The sequence below is a fragment of the Nuphar pumila genome, chromosome 7 (assembly GCF_984573655.1).
Source record: "Nuphar pumila chromosome 7, dmNupPumi1.hap1.1, whole genome shotgun sequence".
Classification (NCBI taxonomy): domain Eukaryota; kingdom Viridiplantae; phylum Streptophyta; class Magnoliopsida; order Nymphaeales; family Nymphaeaceae; genus Nuphar; species Nuphar pumila.
In genome coordinates, this window is record NC_143255.1 from 51783404 (window position 1) to 51807244 (window position 23841).

The window sequence follows — 23841 nt, forward strand, 5'->3', positions numbered from 1 at the left end:
AACAGGCGTTGGGGCTCCCAAACGTCATATTTATGACTATTGGGAGCTCCCAATAGCCTCTCTCTTAGTGTTTGTTTTGTGTATAAATAAGGGTTAAACCCTTGTATTTTCAATGCTTGTGTTAAGCATTTGTTCAATAAATCTTATAATTTGTTATATCGGTGTATTCTTGTTATTGCCAATATTGGCTTGAGTATTGTCCTTTTAGTGGACTTGTGCTTGTGCACTTCTTGTGATTGCTGTTCACTACTTTAGTAAGAGTAAGTTGAAGTTCCAGAGTGGAACCATCAACTAAATGCCATAGTTCTTTTCTCACGAGGAATCATTTCATAGTTGTGGCCCACATGGAGTAATTGTTCCATGTCGAACTTGATAGGAACAATGGTGACAACCTCCTTCTTGACCATGGAGAATGTGGAGAAAAGAATAGATGAGAGAGAGAGAGAATGAAGGATGCATGAACAAATATGTCACCATAAACACTCAAGCACCATGAGCACTTGAAGATGAAAAGACCAATAGTACTTGATCACGATCACGAGCAAGGAGGATCAAGAGCCAATGGCTCTGATACCATGTAATGATTCTTCAAGAATTCAAAAATAATGCCTACTAGGGCAAGAGCACACTCACAACCCACTAGATGATATGTGCACTACAATGTACACAACTATGTCATAATGGCTGAACTTATGATACTGCTTATAACAAAAGGAGCATAGCTTAAGACACAAGAGCACAATCTATGTACCAAACTGTACAATAGTTATGACCAAAGGTCCAAAACCAATGTTGCGAAAAGCGTTGAGGCGTAGCGTAGCACTCCAAAAACTAAAGCGAGGCATAAAGCATAAGCCTCAATTTAAAAAAAAAAACTTAAAAAAATGCCTTTAAAAATATCTATAAAAATTCAGATTATATTGCAGAATATACATAATTACATATATATATAACTATATATACAATTACTCATAACATATTAGTATAAAGTATGAATTCAGCCTTTCACCCTAAAAAATCACATAAATACAATAACACACATATATATAATATATTACATAATAAGTAAATATTAAACACGCTTTCGGGTTTTTATAGAAAACTTCATAGAAACAAATAAAATTCAGAAATTAATAACTATGCATATATCAACAAAATTAACAAGATTTCAAGCTTTTACAGAAAAAATTAATCAACAAAATTAACTAATAAAAAACCAGAAAAATAAAAAGAGGAAGAAGAAGAAGAAGAAGAAGAAGAAGAAGAAGAATGAAGAACAAGGGAGAAGAAGAAGACGAAGAATAGGGAAGAAGAGGTGGAGGAAGAAACAGTGGGGGAAGAAGAGGCGAGCGGAAGGGAGGAAGAACATGGGAGAAGAAGAATAAGAAGAACAGGGAAGAAGAAGAAGAAGAAGAAGAAGTATTAGAGAGTACGATATTTATATTTGTGTATTTGGGTCTGGATCCGGATCGGATCCGGATCCAGACTATGTCCCAGCATATAGTATTTGGGCACAATTGTAAATAGTCGTAACATAAGGGTATACTTGTAAACCATGTATTAGGGTTTTTGTTATATGTTAAATATAACAGGTCACACCCTTTTCTGAATGGGAAAAACGTGATCAGTTGCAGCCCCATCTCTCTCCTCTCTACAGTTTCTGATTGAGAACAGATTCTGGTGTTTTCTAACATGGTATCATAGCATATCTTACCCTAGGGCTGAAAGCTTTTTCAGAAGGTGTGTCTCGAAAGATTCTTCCTCCTTTCTAAATTCTCTTTCTTCTGATTCTTCCATTCTTTTCTGCTCATCTCTTTTTCTGCGTCAAATATTTCTGAAACTGATTTGTTTTTGCGTCAAATCAGTTTTTGCGTCATCCTCTTTTTCTCTTCTCTGTAATAGAAGATCTGTGTGTGAACAGATCTGAGTATTTTCCAATATATATCAGATTTATTAGTCAGACGTCTGATATAATCAGAGCTGACGTCTGATATAATCAGATCCGATTTTCTTCTTACATAACGCTCGATTTATTCATTTGTCTCTGCTCGTGTTTCATCTGTGTACAGGCTTGCAGATCTGTCCACACGACTCTGTCATTATTGTCTGTTGTGTACAGACTTGCAGATCTGTCCCCATTTATGTTCCATTTGTGTGTACAGACTTGCAAATCTGTCTACACATTTTTGTCAGTCTTTATTTGTTATGCACAATCTTCAAACCAGACTCGCAGTTCACATTCTCTTGACGAAATCAGATAAGACGTGTCTTGTGCTTCCTTTTCGTTATTAAAAAAAAAAGACAAGCCTTGTTTTTTGCTGCATCATGATCTGCAAAAGTTACATACAGATCGCACACACATATATTGTTTTTCTGCCTAAGTCATGGATTATTCTTATCAATCGTTTCTCTCATCTAACTTTCTTGGTCAACTTATTTCTAAAAAACTTACCAATTCAAATTTCTTAACTTGGAAAAGACAAATTCTTCCGTTTATTAAGAGTCAAGGTTTTTCTGGACACCTAAATGGATCAACTCCAACCCCTCCAGAATTTGTCATAGAGGAAACCAAGGATGGGAATGGGGCTGCCTCTATACAACAGATGCCAAATCCTAAATATGAGAATTGGATGAAGCGTGATCAAGCTGGAGTTGCTTTCATCATTTCCACTCTCTCTCAAGTGAGAATTCCAGACGAGTGTTCAACAAAAGAATTGTAGGATAAGTTGGTCACAGAGGTTAGGATCTCGTTTCTTCAACGTGAATTTCAACTTCTTACCAAGGGCTCCATGCCTGTAATGGAGTACTTGAACTAGGTCAAGAGCATCAGTGATCAACTAGCAGTTGTGGGGTATGAGGTGGCAGATAAAGACAAAGTTAGATAGACTTTAAATGGATTAAGACCGGAATTTCATGTTCTTTCTACTTCATTGTTGTGCTTACCAGACTTACTGTCTTTTGAGGTCGACTAATTTGATAAAAATGATATTTTACTTAGAAAATTTGGCGCGAAAGGATTAGTCGACTGGTAAGTCTATTGGTCGACTAATAAACACAAAAATTTAAGAAAAGAGTTTTCTAAAAAGATTTTCATGAAGGGTTCTTTTAGAAAAGTTTTTCTAAAGACTTTTTAGCTGAAATGCAACAAAAATATGCACTCTAAGTAAGACTCTTACAAGAATCTAAGACTTTTAATGAATTTAATATTTGCACACTAGTCTTCAAAGATTCTTCATCGAATTCTTCAATGTTTGTCACATTCATTGCCTTAGCTGAAATGCAGTTGATTCACTTGCTCATCATCAAAACCTTATACTTGAAGTATCATGTACGACTTCATTATCGTAACAATCTCCCCCTTTTTGATGATGACAAACTAATCAAAAGATGGAGCATTTAGGTGCATAGATGGAGATTTTACTCCCCCTATCAATATGTTGCACAACATTAAAAGTTAGTACATTCAAAGCATATCTGATTTTTTATTTTTTTTATTTTTAGGTTTTTGAGTCAAATGGTTGTTGGGACAGTCCAACTAGTCGTTGGAGACAATCCAACAACTAGCTGAACAACCTCCCATCTCTCATTCTTGGCTCTATAAATACAACCCTCTACTTTTTATGTAATGCTTTTTTAAGCATATTTGTGATTAAATCAAAATTATATTTTTATTTCTTCTCTCTTATGAGTTGTTAGTGGGTATCTCTTTTGTGAGATTGTATTTGATCTGGAAGGGGCCTCTTTGTATTTGTGTTCTCTTGAAGCCCTTAGCGGCATTCTCTTGTATTTCTTTTGCTTCTTTACATGGTATCAAAGCCATCGGTATTGAGATCCGAATGAAGCTTGTTCGTGTGGATGCGAGATCATCAGCTTGTGGTGTCTAAAAAAACCTTGCTTCTATCCTATCTTGCTCTCTCCCTATCTCATGTTTTTTCTCTTTCTCTTTTTCTCTCATTCCTTCTCTTGTATTCATGGAAGATGAATGATAAATCATCGTTTTCATTCCCGTGAGGCTCAATGACATTAACTATGTGATGTGGCATCTATTGTAAAGTATAAAATTTAGGAAAAGGGTCTATGGGGTTTGATGGATGGCTCCAAAAAAGAACCAAAGCTCGTACTTTCTAAGAATGAAAATGGCAAGAAAGTGACACTTTAAGAAGATATAAATAAAGGCGTTGCCGGCTATAAAAAGATAAAGAAATAACAGAAAATTGGTCATTTCACAATCATGTGATGGCTCATTAATAGTGTTGACATAAAAAAGTACTCTACTTTGGCAAGAATTGATTTTGCTAGTGTTGCTTGAAAGTATCTCCAAGATATGCATTTCCTAAGAGATATAGTTCATGTATATAACCTCCAAAAGAAAATGTGGATCATGACCCAAGGAGACATGAGCATAAGAGAATATTACAATACTCTTTCGCTTCTTTGGATAAGTTAGCTCTTATAAAAACTAAGTGAAAGTGTCTCATAGGCATAGAACTCCGTGAAAAACAAATCAAAATGAAGCACTTCTATCATTTTATAAATGAGCTGACTTGAGTTTAAAGGGACCAAATAGGCTCTCTTTCATAGAGGGGTTCCTTTTATAGTTGAAACTCTAGAAGAACTAACTATGTAAAAGAATAGAATGAAGAAACTCTTCTCTACAAAAGATGAAGAATCAGTGCTTGCTATGTGAAAGCCCAAAAATCACACAAGAGTCTACAAGCCTCCACATTTCAGAAGAAGTTCCAATAACTATAAATCCAAAAAAAATCATGGCATTTTTTTAATGAATTGTGCCACATGTAACCTTTTTGCCCAAAAAGGAAAAAGGAAGATAGAAGAGAAGAAAAGAGAGTGGCCTCTATGGGGCCATCATTCGAGAAAAATGATATAAATGAAGGCTCCAAAAGTGTTGAAAACACGTCACTTGATTAACTTATGGAAGCTCTACAACCACTATTCAAAGGACAAACTTCTTCTTTATACGGCATGGTTGTCTCTACACACATGGTCTCTAGTAAGACTTCTTGGATTCTTGATTTTGATGCCTCCTTTCATATAATTTTACCAAGATAATGGCATTCAACCCCAAACTTCCTGTGCCTATTCATCTCAACAAAATGGGGTGGCTGAGCGAAAACATCGACACCTGCTTGATGTTGCCCGGACCATTATGATTCAATCCAATGTTCCTGCGTTATACTGGGGTGATGCGATTACCACTGCTTGTTATCTGATCAACCGCATGCCTTCATCTTCTGTGGGTGATCAAATTCCATTACATATCCTGAAACCTAATGCCCCACTCTTCTCTTTCTCACCAAAAATATTTGGATGTGTTTGTTTTGTTCACAAACTTGGCCCTGACCGTGATAAATTATCTGCTCAAGCTACAAAATGCATATTTCTAGGTTATCCAAAAAATCGAAAGGGATATCGACGTTATGATCCTATTTCTCGCCGAGAGTATGTCAGTGCGGATGTATCGTTCTTGAAGTCCACTCCATATTTCTCTAGTACCAGTTCCTCGCTGCAGGTTGTTCCAGCTGACTCCTTTCCATTACCTATACCTCCTTTTCCTTTGGAATCTGTGCCCTCATTACCGAACCAAACTTCATCCTCTTCACGATTTAATAATCCTCCATTGGTATATGTGTGTAGAGCTCCACCTCCGCCAGTGCCTCCATCCTCTTCTTCTCCTGAGGTAAGTACTACTGACAATCGTGATCTTCATGATGATGATAACAGGCCTATCGCTCTACGCAAGGGGACACGACAATGTACCTTATATCCCATATCTCATTTTGTCTCTGATGTCAGAATTGGAAATCAGATGAAAACTTTTATTTCAGCCTTATCTGCTGAAACGATTCCTCTGAACTATAAACAGGCAGAGCTAGATAACCGCTGGAAGCTGGCTATGCAAGAAGAAATGGATGCTTTAGTGTCTCAACATACATGGGATCTTGTTGATTCCCCAGTAGATGCTGACATTGTTGGATGCAAATGGGTATATACAATAAAGTACAAATCGGATGGTTCTATTGAAAGGTACAAGGCCAGATTAGTAGCAAAAGGATATACTCAGACATATGGTATTGATTTCTTTGAAATCTTTTCTCCTGTTGCATGGATGGGCACCATCCGTCTTGTTCTCTCAGTAGTTGTTCATCATGGTTGGAGCTTATGTCAATTAGATGTGAAAAATGCATTTCTATATGTGGATCTATCTGAGATAGTTTACATGCAACAACCTCCAGGATTCGAGGTTGAGGGAGAGTGTCAGACGAAGGTGTGTAGATTGAGAAAGGCGATTTATGGCTTGAAACAAAGCCCGCGTGCATGGTTTCAAAAGCTGTTTGAAGTGATGTCACGCTTTGGCTTCAACAGGTCAGCGGCAGATCATACACTATTTATCAAGAAAACTAACTCAGGCATAGTTGTTACGGTGGTATATGTGGATGACATCATTCTTACAGGAGACGATGTGAAAGATATTGAAGCCACAAAGGCTCATCTTCAAAAACACTTTGTTACAAAAGATCTTGGTTCACTTAGATATTTTCTGGGTATAGAAGTTGCCAGGAGCCGTGAAGGAATGGTTTTGTCTCAACGAAAGTATGTTCTTGACTTATTAAAGGAAATAAGAATGTTGGAGCTAAACCATCAAATATTCCCATGGACCATAAATTTCAGTTGTTTGAAGAAGGGTCAAAACCGGTTGATAGCAAAAGCTATCGCTCACTAGTAGGGAAGCTACTGTATGTAACTGCGACCAGGCCGGATATTGCTTTAGCAGTAAGCAAAGTTAGCCAGTTTATGGACAAACCAACTGAGGTACACTGGAATGCAGCTATAATGATTCTCAGTATTTAAAATCTTCTCCTTGAAAAGGGTTATTGTTTAGGAAAGGTGGAACTCTGGAGATAGTGGCCTATTCTGATGCTGACTATGCAGGATCTATAGTAGATAGAAAATCTACCATAGGATTCTGTGTGTTTCTGGGAGACAACCTGATTTCATGGAGAAGTAAGAAGCAAAATGTGGTCTCTAGATCGAGTGCAGAATCAAAATATAGGGCTATGGCCCAAACAGTTGTTGAATTGATGTGGGTTCGTACTGTTCTTCATGACCTTCAGGTGAAGGTTTCCTCTCCTATGACCATGATGTGTGATAACAAGGCTGCCACATATATAGCCAACAATCCTGTCTTTCATGAGAGAACAAAGCACATTGAGGTTGATTGCCACTATGTAAGAGATATGGTTCAAGCTGGTCATATCACTACCAAATATCTGAAGTCGGAGGACCAAGTTGCAGATATGTTTACAAAACCTCTTGCTAGACCAAATTTCTCAAAATGTTGTGACAAGCTGAGCATGATTGATGTCTATGCTCCAGCTTGAGGGGGAGTGTTGAGATTAAGAGGTTTTATGGTTAAGTTTTTCCTAGACTAGAGGTTATTTGAATTTTTATTTTAATAAGGGACTTATGTGTAATTTCTCTGTTTGGCCTCTCTCTATTTAACATAGAGATTAACCCTAATCATGTTAAACGAGTTCTCTTATTGTGCAACCGTCTCTCTCTCTCTCTCCCTCTCTCTCTCTACCTAGGGTTCGGTGCATCTCATCTATCCTTCTACAGACTCAACACAGAGTTATATCATGATCCCACCAAATATCAGAGTCTAGTGGGGATGCTTCAATACCTTACCTTTACCAGGATTCATATCACATCTCTCAATTCATGCATGAGCCAAGGACGGGACACATGGATACAGTAAAAAGGATACTAAGATACTTGAATAGTACTATTGAAGATGGACTTTTATACACCAAAAACATATCCATGAAGACTGCTCATGACATCATCATCTATTCAGATGCAGACTGGGTTGGAGATCCTGCTGATAGAAAGTCAGATTTAGGTTATCGTGTTTACATTGGTGTCAATCTTGTTTCCTGGAGTAATAGAAAGCAGAAGGCAGTGACTAGATCTAGTAAAGAAGCCGAATCCAGGGCGATGGTAGTTGCTACAACAAAGGTTACATGGACCAAACATTTGCTAACAGAGTTAGAGGAGTCGATTGCTAGTTAATCTCTTAATTCAATCCATCACATCAAAACCAAGCACATTCACCATTTTCAAGCAGAAGATTGAAGACAACGAGATTGAGTCCCATTATGTTCAAACAGAAGATCAAGTGGCTGATTTGTTCACTAAAGGGTTCACAAAGTGCCAATTTTGGTTCTTGAAGAGCAAGTTGTCCATGGTCCAACCATGCACAACTTGAGGGGGACTATTAGAAAGTATGATATTTATATTTGTGTATTTGGGTCTGGATCCGGATCCAGACTATGTCCTAGCATATAGTATTTGGGTACACTTGTAAATAGTTGTAACATAAGGGTATACTAGGGTTTTTGTTATATGTTAAATAAAACATGTCACACATGTCACACCGTTTTTTGAATGGGAAAACGTGATCAGTTGCAGCCCCACCTCTCTCCTCTTTGCAGTTTATGATTGTGAACATATTCTGGTGTTTCTAACAAGAAGAACATGGGAGAAGAAGGAGAAGAAGAAATGTAAAACTCAGCTAAATTAAAAAAAAAATAGACCCAGGTTGGATCTGAGCGGATCCAGACCCAATCCTCACCCAGGCGATCTATTTAAACCCCACAGGGGGGTTTCTCATTTACGCAGAAAAGAGAAGACCCCCCCCCCCCCCTTGTTCTTCTCTCTCCCTGACTCCTCCCGTTCTTCTCTCCCCCCCCCGGAGCTTCCCCTCGCCGGAGTTCTAGCCGCCGAAGACGTGTGACCATGCGGGTATGCGCCCCCCTCCATCTCTCTTTCTCTCTCTCAGGTCAGCCAACAGGAGAGCGTGCCCTCCTGCCGCCACCTGGGCTCTCCGGCCAAAGGGCGATGCCCCTGCCTTCTTTTTGTTCAACCAGAGGGCAGGGGCGTCGTCCTTGCCCTCCCTATCTTTTTCTAGCCGACGGGTCGCCCCTGCCCTCCCTGTCTTTTCCGGAAGATGGGCAGGGGAGGCGCCCTGCCCTCCTTGTTTTTCTTCATTTAATGCCCCTGCCCTCCTGCAACTGGGCTAAGTCTGGACCGAGCCCAGCCCAAACCAGTCGAAACAGGACCGAGCCCGGGCTTAGTCTCGTTCATCGGCTGGGCCAGACCCGACAACCGGACCTAGCCCAACCCTGTTCATTGTCTCCAGGGGATCGAGCCCAGGACCGGTCCCGTCCGAGGATAGTTCCAGACTCAGCCAGGCAGCCGAGCCCACCCCTGTTTATATTTTTTTTTAGCACCATGCCCAGCTCGGTTAAGGATCCAACCGAGTTCGGCTCGGTTGGGGCTAGACCGACTCACTCAACCAAGTGAGCTCCACCCCTCCCCTCTCGTGGCTAGTCGGGCTCAGTCTAAAATTCCACTAGAGGGGGGGTGAATAGTGAAATACGATAAAGATCGATAAAATAAAATAATCAGGCAATAAGGCACAACACATAAAACACAGAATTTATACTGGTTCGGTCAGTATCCAGACCTACATCCAGTCCCCAAGCAAACCACTTGAGCTTTCCACTATAACATCCGAGTCACCGGATAAATAGTACAACACCCTCTTCCTCAGAGGTCTTCTTCTCTCAACAGAGAAGGACAACACCCTCTTTCACAGAGGTCTTCTTCTCTCAACAGAGAAGGACAACACCCTCTTTCACAGAGGTCTTCTTCTCTCAACAGAGAAGGGCAACACCCTCTTTCACAGAGGTCTACTTCTTTCAACAAAGAAGGAATACAGTGAATAACAGAGTTACAATACTTCCTATAGAACCTTCAGAATGATATGAATGCACAAATGAAGGATTCTCAGAATGTTCTGTTTGTCACTCAGAGGATGCTCTTTGTCACAGAGCTGGACTTGACTTTTTCTCTTTTCTTTCTTTTCTTTTTCTCTTTCTTTTTCAAGGCTCTCTTTTCAAATATCGAATAAGAATTTTTCTCGTTGTAAGCTCACACGTCTATTCCATTCCATTGTTTGAATAGTTTATTTGAGTGTGTTTATATAGCTTTTAAAAAGTAGTCGTTACATTTTGGAATTGTAACTTTTTGAAATGTGAAATGTTATGTCATTTCAAAAATATCTTTTAGAGAAATTCGAGAATGCCTTTTTCCATAAAAGTAAAATAGAGGGTACACTAGTCGTTGTAATATTTTAGATAATACATATTTTATGTAAAAAGTCTATTTCTTACAATAGTACATTGAACGTTGGGTTGTAGTGTTGTCTTTATTCTAATTAATGATTTGAGGTACATTAGTACTTCTTTGCTTTAAATGAGTGTAAGTACAATGAGTGCTTTGAGATATTTATTTGTACATAGTCATGTCAAGTGTTTTCTTTATGTTGTGTTTTTCAAAGTCTCCAGAGAGAATGAGAACCAAAAGAAGGTCGACATTCTTTGAGAAGGATATTAACAAGGATTTGTTACAGGAGGTATTTAATGCTTTGTAAAGAGAATGATGACTTCAAGTAAGTCGACATTTTATGGTTTTGCAAAAAGGTAACTGGAGTCCTTTCAAAAACATATTTTATTTGTTTTTCTTTTGTGTAGCCGATTTATGTTTTTGTCTTCTTATATTAGAAATATTTCTTTAAAGAAGGTGACTAGAGTCTTTTCAAAAACATATTATATTTGTTTTCTCCATGTAGCCGATTTTATGTTTTTGTCTTTTTCCTACATTCCTTTTTTTTTTATGTTGTCTTGTATATAGTGTAAGGTACAATTATTACATGACAAAATATCTTTTTCATAAAAGGTTGTAAGAAGGTACAATTATTGGTTTTCGAAAAGGACCTTTTTGAAACTATCGTATACTTTTATGATATAGTGTTTATGAATGAGTATGTAATATGCAATATGCAAGTTCCTGAAGGTTCTGTTACATATGACTCTAAAGAAGAAAGAAGTCTTCATCTTGAGGTAGCCGATCTCTTCATTTGAACTTTAGGAATGCATGGCTCATCAAGCTTTTTCTTCAAGGAGTATGATTGCACCATAGTTATACTTGAACAGGAAGTCTCCATCCTTATTGGGTGAGATATCCTTGCATCAAATACTCGTTAGATTTATGGCAAAACATATTCAGTCATAATATAACATTTTTCAAGAGGACATATTATCATATCATATAAAATCAAATGAGACAGTGTATCATATTATGTGACATCAAAACAGAGTTTCTCAACACAGTCGAGCCTGGCTCACCTCGGGCCCCGAATTGCCTCACCCCAATTCATAAACCGGTTCAGTCAGGCGGACCAAACTAGGGTCCGGTTCGGCTCCTTGCGACCCAAACACAGTACCAACGCATGATTTTAAAAGAGTGTGATCATCGCAATAAAAAATTTCCTCTCTTGTGGTTTCTCTCTCTTTCTTCTCTTTTCCTTTCTATCCTTTATTTCCTCCTTTTTGAAGGGAGAAGATAAAAGACAGAAAAAGAAGAGAGAAGAGAAAAGAAAAGAAAGAAGAGAAAGAGGAATTCTTTTGCGAAGGTCTCACTCGACCTTAATTTTGAAGAGATTTAAAAAGATTACTCGCCTCTATTTCGAAAATATTTGTGGGAAAATTGGGAGACAGGATCCGCTTGTCGGTACGAGGTTCGACCGTTCTTGGCGCCTTTACCAGGGGTAATCTAACCAAGGATCGAATTTATGCCTTTTGCTTTGCCTTAAGATTATCTAAGAATTTATTCTGAGTCTAAGAATGCATAAAGAATCATGCTTGTGCAATGCAAGGATATATGCTCTTTTGAAAGATGTTTTTGAAAATTTCCAAGTATTCTGAGATGAACTTGATAAGGGAGTGAAGAAATGATTGAATCTAACTTAGAACTTGATATAGATCAGAGATTTGAAATTTCTAAGTCTTTTGAAATAATCAGAGTTGGGAAAATAAATCTTTAGATTGAAAAGAGTGATTTGAAGACGAGATAAAAGGAAAAAGGGAGGAAATTTCAAAGCCAGAAAAATGGACTTTGAATTAGAATTTTGAAGAGAGAAAGTGAATATTTGGAATGAAATTGAATTCTATATTTGAAGCTTTTGAAATCAGAAGGAGATTTGAGAAATCTAAATAGAATTGAGAAATGAGGTTTATTTGAAAGTTGGAATTCAAGATAGAATTTGAATCCAAAAGTCTGGATTCTAAATTGAGATCAAAATTGGATTCTGGATTTAGGATCCGAAATGGGAATTGGATCTGAAATCTGGGATCCAAGATGGAATTAGATCAGAAATTTGAAATGGAATTTGGATCTGAAGTCTGAGATCCAATGTGGAACTGGGTTCTGGATTCTAAAATGGAATTAGATCCGAGGTTTGAGATCCAAGATGGAGTTGGATTTGATATCTGGATCCTAAAAATGGGTTTTGGATCTGAAGTCTGAGATCCAAGGTGAAGTTGGATTCTGGATCCTAAAATGAATTTCGGATCTGAAGTCTGAGATCCGAAGTGGAAGATGAATACTGGATCCTAAAATGGATTTGGATTTTAAAAGTCTAAATGGGGTTTTCGAATATGGATCTGGGTTTTTGAAAATCCAGATTGAATTCGAAATTTTAAGAAGGATCAAGTTTCGAGATTTCAGAATCAGTCTCAAACTTTGGTTTTGAATTTAAAGATAGGAAGATAAGCTTGGTTTTTGAATTTGAAGATGTATCAGAAACTTCAAAATTTAATTTGAACTTTGAAGTTTGAATTTTGATTTGGATATTTGAAGTTTTGAATATAATATGAATTAGAAATTTCAAAGTTGATTTGAGAATTTGAATTTCAAAGTCGAATTGGACTTTGAATTTGGAGCTTGAATTTGGAATGAATCAAGAATATAAAGATTGAATTTTGAAATTTCAAAGTCAAACTGGACTTTGAAGAAGAATGAAAAATAGAGATTGAAGAAAGATATTTGAGATCACTTGGGTTTTTGAAAAAGATTTTCTTGAAAGTATGATGCAATTCTATCCTAAATGATGAATGAGTTTAAAAATTTTGAAATTGGATTTTGAAAAATCATACTTCATTTTTTGAATGAATGTAAATAAGATTAATAATATAATACACTCCTGACTATGGTCATTGAATGTATTATATAATAATCACATCTAAATTCAAATGAAGAATAAAATACATTTTGGTGCTTTTATAGAGTTTAAAGTGAAATTAATTCTCAATATATCCTGACTATGGCCATTGATATATGTATTGAATCAATTTTAAACTAAAATCTGATAAAAGAGAAAAATATTTAAAGAAAATATGATGAGAAAGGATCCAGTGTGGATCCAGTGTTATTTTATAAAAGATAAAAATCCTAAGTTTTGTTTACATCCTGACTATGGCCATTGATGTAAATCATCAACTTAAGATTAATTACCTTTCACGAAATGGTGCACGTGCCATTCATGTTTCCATTCGTGAGAAATAAGATGATATGAAACCGATAATCTAGGGTGTTTATATGCTCATACATTCTATCTAAAACTGGAAATGTAAAAATCATTATCTAACTAGTAGGAATTTTTAATTGAATTGCAATCGGGAATCCTTGAACTAAGAGAGAAAAGCAATAAATTCATGTAGAACAAGGTTAACAACACACAAAGTGTAAAGAGAAATTCAAAGGTTATATTAAAACTAGAATATGCATGATGATATCCAAATGTTAGTGAGGAAATGTATATTAAAATACGTATGTGATGTATTTGTATGTTATAATATATATGACAGTGCTGAAGCATACTAGGTAAATGCGAAAGACTAAACATATGCTAACATTGATGCCAGTATATGCTACAAAATATTGAAACTGCTACTATATGCTTGGTAAGAAAGTATTAAGAACACATTAAAGAACAGAAAACACTTACCGTGAAGGGCAGCAATTAATGAGAGCAGGAGGCACTGAGAATCACTTCACAACAAGCAAAGACATGGTAAAATTCAGATGTAAGAAACAATTAAACTTAGTTGTAAGATTTAGATATAAAATTCAAATGTAGACAATAACTGTAATACACTTACCTAACACACTTGGCGACTGCTAATTATGCCCTAACTGTTAATATGCTAACACAATATACTGATATATACTAACTGCTAATGTATATATATTGCTAACAAATACAATACTAATCCCCCCTCTGCTAACTTTCAGCAATACAAACTATTAACTGCTAATGCTAACACATATTCGTTGTTGTTCGTGACTTTCATTGATTGCCTTAACCATACACCCACTGCTAGCCTAACTGCGGACACTATAACATATTGTCTTTGACACCAACAATACCAACACTCTGTGTTAACACAAAACATGCTGACAAAGGCCAGCACCTACACTATAACACATGCTTACGACCTAACATACTACTAATACACCTATCTTTACTACCAATGCTTAATATTCAGTTTTCAATTGCACTGTACACATTACACCCTATTAGCATCATACTGAGGATGCAATTATTAGCCGCACACATTTACAAAGACTGACACACAATATATACATATTACAGAGATTGACTACCTCACACAATGCTAACATACTCTGCTGACGCAGATTCATTAGTGCTAACACCCACTAACTACGTACTGATTGTTAAAGAATAACACACTCTGCACTAATATTCAGTAACCAGTACTAAGCCACTTAATATCAAGTTCTACTTCCAAACCCAGAAATAACATAGTAAAGCTCATATATAACAACACCCCACGATAGCAGGTTGTGAAGCAATGAATATATGTGCAGTGGTGATGGATGGGGCAATGATATGTGTTGCTGTAATTACAGCAATAAAATGTTGGAAATGAGTGGGATAGCAATTTGTGACACAGTGAAAGATGCTGCATGTTTAACCCCAGCGTGTAATGAACTGGAAAAGAGAGCATTCCAGAAACAGTTGGCTGAGCCTTCATTGCTCGGTCTGGGCTAGGTGGATATTGTTGTGTAGTGAAGGAAATATAGTTGTACAAAAAAAAAAAAAAATCAGAATGGTGTCATATGTAGATTGGGACTGGCATGGTGATATGAAGGATATACAGGAGCAGCAGGGGCTAGTTGAAGATACAGCTGAAAGAGCGTTGCAGGGTGCCGTGAAGTAATGGAGTGCTGGAGGGTGGAGATGTGCTATGGGGGAGAATAATGAAGACTGAACAATGGGGTATGAACAGTGTTATTTGCAGGTAGTGGAAAGTGGGTGCACAGGTGGTGGGTGCACTGTTGCAGTAGGATAATGGGGAAAGGATAGGTGCCATGGAAGCTAAGTGATACCTACGTGTTTGTGAAGGTGCAGTGACATGAATAGTGTTATTTACAGGCACACTACAGGCAAGTGAGATTAGAGAGGTGTATATGCCTACAGACATGAGTGACAAGTGGTGATACATGCATAAATGTGAAAAGGTGGAACATGGCTAATAAAGTATGTACAGTGGGCACAGGTATTGTAGTGAAGAAAACTATTAGGGTGGATGTCGTAAGTGGAGTGTGTATGCATCACTGAAAATATGTAGGTGCTGATGAAAGTAGATACAGATACACTCATAATACAATGTAAAAAAAAAATATGCAGGCATCATTGAAGGTAAATGCTGTGAAATATATAGGTGTTGGTGATTTTGACATTATAAAATAATATTGATTTTAAGAGCATAAAAACTTACCTGTCCTAGAAGATGATGGGTTAAGGGATCCTGGTAAAAAAAAAGAAAAAATGACAGGAGGATTGCTTTATTCCGACATTTGGTTCTATGTCAAGAACCTGAGAGTGTTCTTAATGCCTCATAAATTTCCTGTAGACTGTCGAAGGACCCATCATTGGTCGGCACAAACAGCTCCAATGTTGCAGATTGATGGCGATCTGTGACGGGAGGTTGTAGTAGGGGTTTGTGCATATGCTGCAGTAATAGCAGTGGTGTGGTGGACATGTAGGTCTGATATGTATAGAAGAAGGGTGACGGAGGGGGGTGGCAGATTGCAATAGTGATTTCAGAAGCATCACAAGAATGATTCTCCCTGACCGAAAATATGTATGAAAGTCATTAGCAAAACAGGACAATGATGCAAACATAGTAAAAGGTTAATGTGTATCTGCCAATAATAAAACAAAATTTTAGTGTATTGCTAACAAAAGCCACAGAAGGTTAGAAATGAAGCAGAAATAGTGAAACCCAAAGCACACACAGTATAGACGGTAACAGTGAATACAAAAAAAGAAAAAAAGAAAATGCTAACGTGTGTTGGATGTAAATCTACTGTAATATACAGGAGAACACACAGACGTGCATGATAAAGAAGGTAGAAATTGAAAACAAGATAAAAATGAAGTGAGAGAGGCAGATCAGATCAACAATCATAGAGAAGATACAAACAGAAAATTAGAGATCAAAGGGGAAATCAAGGTGTAAGCTGATCATCTAGAATAAACTAAAATATTTACAGGAAATTCTTGATGAGATATCCAAAAATATGAGAATTAATGCTACATGATAAGAGCAAGGTTTTGAAAAGAAAATATCTGATGGTAATATCATGTAATATCAAAGGTACGAACTCTTGTAGATGCAATAGTGAGGGCTAACATTAGAACATAACAATTCTGACTTCCTGTTTTTGTCAATTATTGATGCTGAATGAAAAATGAGATGAACAAGAGATGGATGTTGTTATTTAAACAAAAGAAAAAAGTCATTTTGTAAAACATGACCCCCAACCTTGATGCTACTTACCTTCAGACCCAGACCACGACCAATATCACCAGAGAGAATGAGGTACCCTTGAATGACGTTCACCTGATCTGTGACCAATATCCATGCCAGTTTCCGTCCCTTCAAGGAAGTGTTAGGACTCTTAGAGATATCACGACCCCGATAGCCTCGTCGATCTGGTTATCATATCGTTCTTAAACCCCAACAACAGTCGTATGATCTAGGATGGGTAGTTTCAGATCTTTGAGAACCTTCTGAAGGTCCTCAACTAATAACCATATCTTCCCCCCCTTTTTTTTAGTTCAAGTCTGAATCAGTAGAGAATCATAACCACTTGCGTGATCTAAGTATCGTATCCACTTGTGGAGCAGATCGCTCTCTGCAACTCTCACGCTTTTCAGACAATGATATACAGAAACAATCGGGCGAAAGACCCATCAGACTCATCGTTAAAGAGAATATGCATAAAAGACGATAAAATACTGGAAGCAGAATGTAGAGTGAGAAATAGCAACAAGAATCAAACACTAAATGCCGATATATATAAAAAGAAAAATATGAACACACCGTCGGGTAACATCAAAACCAAAAGGTTGAACATAAACAGGAAACGAGAGTGAACAGGAAGTCAGAAAAATGAGGAAAGGAAATGGCAAATCGATAATATCAACCGAAAAATCAAGATCACAAGATAACAAAAAAAACAAAAACAAAAAACAAATGCTAGATCGACGAATATTCAAAAACGCTTAAACATAAAGAAAAATTTGAAAAGAACAAAATAAAATAAGTTTTGGAGTCTGATGGCTCCCTTGATGTAGCGGCAGGTGGGTCGATTTTGCCATAGGCAGATCGATCCCACCATGTTGCCTTACGAAAAGGAGGAAAAAAAAATGAAAATCAAAAGAAGAACAAGACGATGTTATGAAAGGGAAAGGGGGTTTCTAAAAAAAATCAAAGAGACAGGAGCTACTCACCTGTAAACGCAGGTGCTTTGTAGTCGGCTTTCTTCGATCGGATGAACCAAAACTCAGAAAATAAGAAGGAGAAGAGGAAGAAGGAGAAGAGGAGGAAGAAGAAGAGGAGTGAAGAAGAATGAAAAAGAAGGGGGATCAGGAGCGTGGTGGGGTGAAGATGGATCCAGATGAAGCATGAAGAGTGCACATGGAGGGGTAGAAGACGGATTCCGATGCATGAAGAATAGAAGGATGCTGGGGTGAAAACGGGTAGTGAAGGCTTCTCCTTCGTGCCCCTTTTAAAGAGGGAGAAGGAGATTCGGGAAGGCGGTTCGTTGAAGATGAGCGGCTGGAGGAGGAGGGTGCCGTTAGGCATCGATGGCGGAGGAAGGGGGGTTTGGAGATGGAGGGCGATCGGGAGAAGAGAAGATCGCACATGGAGGGTTGGCCCTGGAGGGTCCGGGCGAGAGAGGGAGATGAAGGAATGGAGAGAAAGCGAGAAAGAGGGTCTGAAAACCCTAACTCGGCTTTGTAAAGGAGTGTTTTTTTTTTCAAAATTTTCCAAAAAAGGGTCTTTTTAAACAAATTTTTCTCAAAATGGGTTTTTAAAGTCATTTTTCTACAATTTTACTATTCTGATTTTTTTTTCTTTTATTCTTTTCTTGGTCTTTTCTGATTTGATTTTTTTGTCATTTTTGGAAGTAAAAACCCTAAGGCCTAAGCGATACGAGAGACAAGACTATTTTTTGTATTTTTGATAAATTTTTATAAAAGAGAGTTTTTTGAGAATTCGGGTTTTTATTTTTAAAATTTTTCTCAAAAAGGGGTTTGGATCCGATTTGGATCAAAATTGGGTCAGAGATAAGACTTTGAGTCCGAATTCTAACGAATTCAAGGAATGAATGGAATTTTTGGTTAAAAATTGACCTGATTACTCAGAAGACGGAGGTCAGGGGCAAAAAAGGAATTTTTAGATTTTTGGGAAAATTTGGGGTGTTCACAAAGAGGAACTTCCTTGTGTTATTTACGCAGTACGACAAATCCTTTAGCGCACCCCACCAGTGCAACGAACCCTACGTGCGCACCGAGGCACGAACCACTTATCACCTACACCCGGAACTGTCAACAAGGCCAACATTCTCCGAAGTAGGGAGAAATTGCACAATAGACAATGAAAGGACAATCCTAAAACCTGTATAAGCATATATTTAAAATATATATACATACACACTTTTAACTCAAGGACGCAGTTTTGCGATCCTTGTCCTTTTTCTTTATGTCATTTACTTTGTCGTTGCGTTGTAATGTGCACAGGCTACTGCTTATGCACTTATTTAGTTGAGATACGGTTCGTATCTTGTGCACTCCTTACGTAATTTATTTAACTCGATGTGTGGTTTCGTACATCGAGTCTTGCTTTGTGTCATTTACTTCGCCGCCGCGCTATTACGTGCATACGCATTTACTTAGCGTATGTACAGTTTCTTCCCTTTCGCATTATTTACGCATTTATTTAGACGAGGTACGATTTCGTACCTCGTGCACTGCTTACACATTTATTTAACTGAGATACGGTTTTGTACCTCGTGCACTGCTTACGCATTTATTTAGCTTGATGTGTGGTTTCGCACATCGAGCCCTACTTTATACATTGTCGTCACGTTGTAATGTGTACATGCCTACGTTATGTATGTATTATACATACATATATACAACCTCGTAAGGTACACAAATTTTGTACTCTTCCCTGCCCTGTATCATGCTTGCTCTTTTTTAAAAGACACGGATTTGCGCATGTCTGCCAAAGCTTTAAAGAAAGAGGGATTTCTTGTAAGAGTCCAGTATTCAAATATGCGTGTTCTAAAAAGCAAAATCGAGCACTTGAAAGTTGGCTCATTGCAACTAAGTTTTTCTCAAACCGGCGTGATAGGAAGAAGTATTTACAAACTTTGTATGATATCCGATATGACTCGGATATCCCCGGTTGGGAGCATAGGAATGTGAAAATTGCTAAGGTCGGTGTTTATTCTGAGAAACCCATACCCCTTTTATCGTAAGGGGTATCACGAGACATGCACAACATGTTGATACTACGATAATTGGATGAGAGATTCATGGTAATCTCATAACGTGCAAATTGCACAATGATATAAAAGTGGTAATCACATAAATGATGTTAATTGCCTTCACAGGCAATATGCTTGAATTGGTTCAACGAACTAGAGCATGTAGAATAAGTCGTTAGTTAAAATAGAACCTGACGCATCCATTCACCTCCTTGGTTCCGTCAAGGAAGAGGATGAGATGGTACAAATACTCTGATGGACAGGTTCTTAACAACTACGCTCCTCGAGTGGCAACTGACTCGGTGTCCCCAGTCATCGGAGTTAGGGAACGGGGCTATCAAATATTATCCTAGGTGATAGACTCCATGGACTTCTACAGAAGTTGGATGCATTATTTGCCACGAATGCCTTTGGAGAATCCTCTCTCGGTCACCGACCGTCCCCTTAGGAGTAGACTCAACTAGTTACCCGAGGTATCAAAATACAAAGAATAATAAACTCCCGGGCAAATCTCAGTTATTTCTACGTTTCTCCTGCGCTTACCCTCAAGATAGCTAATATTGAAACGAAGTTATCTTGTTCACTTACGTTAATTTGCATATCATGTATCAAATAAAGCCTGTGTTAGTTTTGTTCCAAATTGTTGTACTTGTGCACGTAGTAGTTTTTCATGAAACTGACTCGTCTTATGGGTACATGTGATGATTAGGTCTGAACGATAGACGATGACACGATTGCAAGATGGCATCAAGATCCCACTGTTTCTTCTGGCATTCTGTATCCAAGATACATCCCTTTGGATTAAATTTTGTATAAGGGTTTCCTCGAAAAATTCCACTTTTGTATAAACTTGAAATTATCAAAACCTTCTTTTAATGTATATGGTTTTAAATGTTGTTACGAAGATGCAAATCCGTTGTGAAACGAAAGGCTCGCAGTAATGCACCCAAGGATTGTGACTTGTCATTTCAAAAATCATTTTCCGCTAATCCGCTAAATAAAAAACTCTGAAAAATACGGATTTTCAGTCTCTTTCAAGTTCTTCTAAAATTTTACAAGTCCAAAATTTTGGGGTGTTACAAGAAGAGGTTGGTGCATTGAGGGGAGAAGAAGAACAATTGGTTGGTGGAGGCGGAGGAAGGAGAAGAGAAAAATGAAGAGGGGGGGAGAAAGAAGAGACGAGAGAGGGAAAGAAGTACATTCTTCTTCTTTTTCTTCTGCTTCCTTTTTTCTGTTGCACGAGAGTTGAGAGAGTGAGAGACGAGCAACGAGAGATGAGAGAGAGGGAGGATGGAGTTGCAAGGGAGGAGAGACGAGAGACGAGAGACGAGGGAGAGAGAGGATTGAGCAGCGAAGGAAAGAAGAGAGGGTACGACATACAAGAGATTCCTATTTTTATTATAATATTTAAAACTAATTAATTTATTACACTTATATTACAATGTTTATTCAACTCTGGTAGTTGATAGCTTTATTGTGAAAATGTTTGTGTACATATGTATATTTTTACAAGGTTTTTTTATTATTGAAAGTTGATTTTATTCTGGTTTGGATAGGGTCTTCGATCCACTTATCCATTGTTGGGTCATGTTGTATTGTTAGAATGTTTACTTTTCCTCTGTCACACAAAAGATATGGGGTGTCGTACCAGTGCGGGTACACTGTGGGTTAGGTCCAGGTAAGTGTTGGGTCGAGTCCAACCCCAACCCGATCAATTTCTTTTTTGTGGTGTGTGGTCAAAGGGGTGGGACTATTTGGTCCCCCTCACTGAGATAACACCCCCCCTCTCTCTCTCCTCTCCCTCCCTCCTCTCCCCGATGACTCTCTCTTCTCCCCTTGTACCCCCTCTCTCGCTCTCTCATTTTTTGGGGGGCATTGACCTGGGTGGGGGGAAACGAGAGAGAGAGAGAGAGAGTAGCTACCTCTTTTCTTCTTCTTCTTCATATATATATAGAGAGAGGTATGGGATCCTCCTCCTCCTCCTTTGTATATACAGAGAGAGCCAGTGGGAACGGGTCACAAATTACCCCTTCATTTTTATAATAAAAGGAAAACACCCTTTAAAGTTTTAAGAAATTTCATTTTACCTCTTTTTTTCTTTTACACCCTTTTATGTTTTAAGAAATTTCATTTTACCCCTTTTTTTCTTTTACACCCTTCTATGTTTTAAAAAAAATCAATTTTACCCCTTCTTTTCCATATCATACCCTTTGTACCCGTACCCACACACACACACACACACATATATATATATATAGCTGTGTCCCCATACCCACATTTTTCGAATTTTCCATATCGTACCCTCCGTACCTGTACCCGTGTGACATAGGTTTTCCTATTTATACCCCAAATTATGTTGTTCATTGTGTATATCAAAATAGGGGTATTTCTGCCAATGTAAGTTTGTAACATATTGTAACTGTTTTGGTTATATAGTGCAAGATACCTCATGATTTCCACATTGACGACACACAGCCCCAAACATCTGTTCTTCCTTTCTTCTTTGTGTGGATTCTTGGTGAATGAAAATGCAGATCTGATGCATTCTAAGATTTATTAGTAGGTATTTTAGTCATTTCTTCCCCAGTTACACAGCTTATTATAATTCTTGATGGAATTTCTGTCTTACCTTGCATTTGTCACGTGGTGTTTAGGGCTAACAGGCCCTCTCTTGATGTATCCTGTGGAATGAATAGTTAAGCCTCACATTTTCACTGCTGTTACATTGAAATGTTGAGAATTTATTAATTTTATCATTTGTTTGGGTTGCATGAGCAATCATACATGCTTGATTATGTTATTTAAATGGTGTTTGCTGGTTTCAGATGGCATACGAACTAGTAGGTTATCTATCTGCTGCTGTAAGCTTCACTACAGGAAAAAATGTTGCACCCATATATGGTGGAGGGGAAGAATCATTTCTCATTAATGTTATCACTCCAATTTACAATGTCATATACAAGGTAAGGATTTAGTTTTGTTGCTAAATTTATTTAGAATCATTCTCGATGTTACTAACTGGATATGGGAAGCAAAAAGGAATCTCAAAGAAGCAAGAATGGAACCGCAGGACATTCTCAATGGAGAAATTATGATGATCTCAATGAGTTTTTCTGGTTTGTCCTAATTTTTTTTAATGGAACTTTTTTTTTCATAATATTTGGCTCTTTAAATCCACATACCAGTATATCATTGGTCTTTGGGTTATGCTGTGAAGCTCAGCTTGACTGGTATTTCAGGTCTCCTGATTGTTTTCAACTGGGATGGCCCATGCGTTTAAACATGGATTTTTTCTTGACGCCTTCTCCCAATAAGCATCAGGTGTGGATTCTTTCTTATTTTATTTTCTATCTACTATTTATGCTGCATGGTGAAAGTGTGTAAAATGAATTGAAAAGTAAGAGGTTGATAAGGAAGATGACACGATTCTATCTTGTTGAATATCTGCAGTGGTGTTTCATTGTGGTACATAGGTCCTTTCATTGTACATCATTGGGGCTGCACTATTGAGGTTGCCCTTATATATAGAAACAGTCATAATGTAGATGGCATATAGCACATTTATAACAAATAAAGGACATACTATACTATACTATCATGCTGATGTCAACAATCTGCCAATTAGGTATGAACATGGCTTTGCCAATTGTGCCTGGCCCATATTATGAACAACTTGTTCATAATCTGTTACGAGAAAAAGCAGCAAACATCACTGTGATGAGATAACCATCATGTATTTACATGCTGACATCAGAAGAATAATGAGTAAGTGCACTAGAGGAAGCTTAAAATTAGCATCAATAAAGGGAAAAATTGTAGACTGTTGTTTAACATGATTTAGACATGTTATTTGGAATCTTGAAGCAGCACTTGTACAAAATAATGATGTATACATGCTGAATGAATTAGGAAAATGGGTAGGCCAATAAGAAATTTGAAGAACATGGTGAGTTGAGATCATCCATTTAGAGGCATGGTGTCCAAAGGTAGCCGTTACCCATTTTTTTTGTTGTCCCATATATTCTTTCTACATACATACATACACAG

At 37.6% G+C, this 23841-nt stretch overlaps 1 protein-coding gene across 1 annotated transcript in view; it reads left to right on the forward strand.

The window, feature by feature from the left end:
* GSL04 (glucan synthase-like 4) overlaps positions 1-23841 on the forward strand; it is a 91553-nt gene that overhangs the window by 25276 nt on the left and 42436 nt on the right. The window contains exons 10-12 of the mRNA XM_090013203.1: positions 22620-22757; positions 22834-22910; positions 23034-23115. Coding sequence (XP_089869329.1) covers positions 22620-22757; positions 22834-22910; positions 23034-23115 — 297 coding nt within the window. The remainder of the gene's footprint in view (positions 1-22619; positions 22758-22833; positions 22911-23033; positions 23116-23841) is intronic.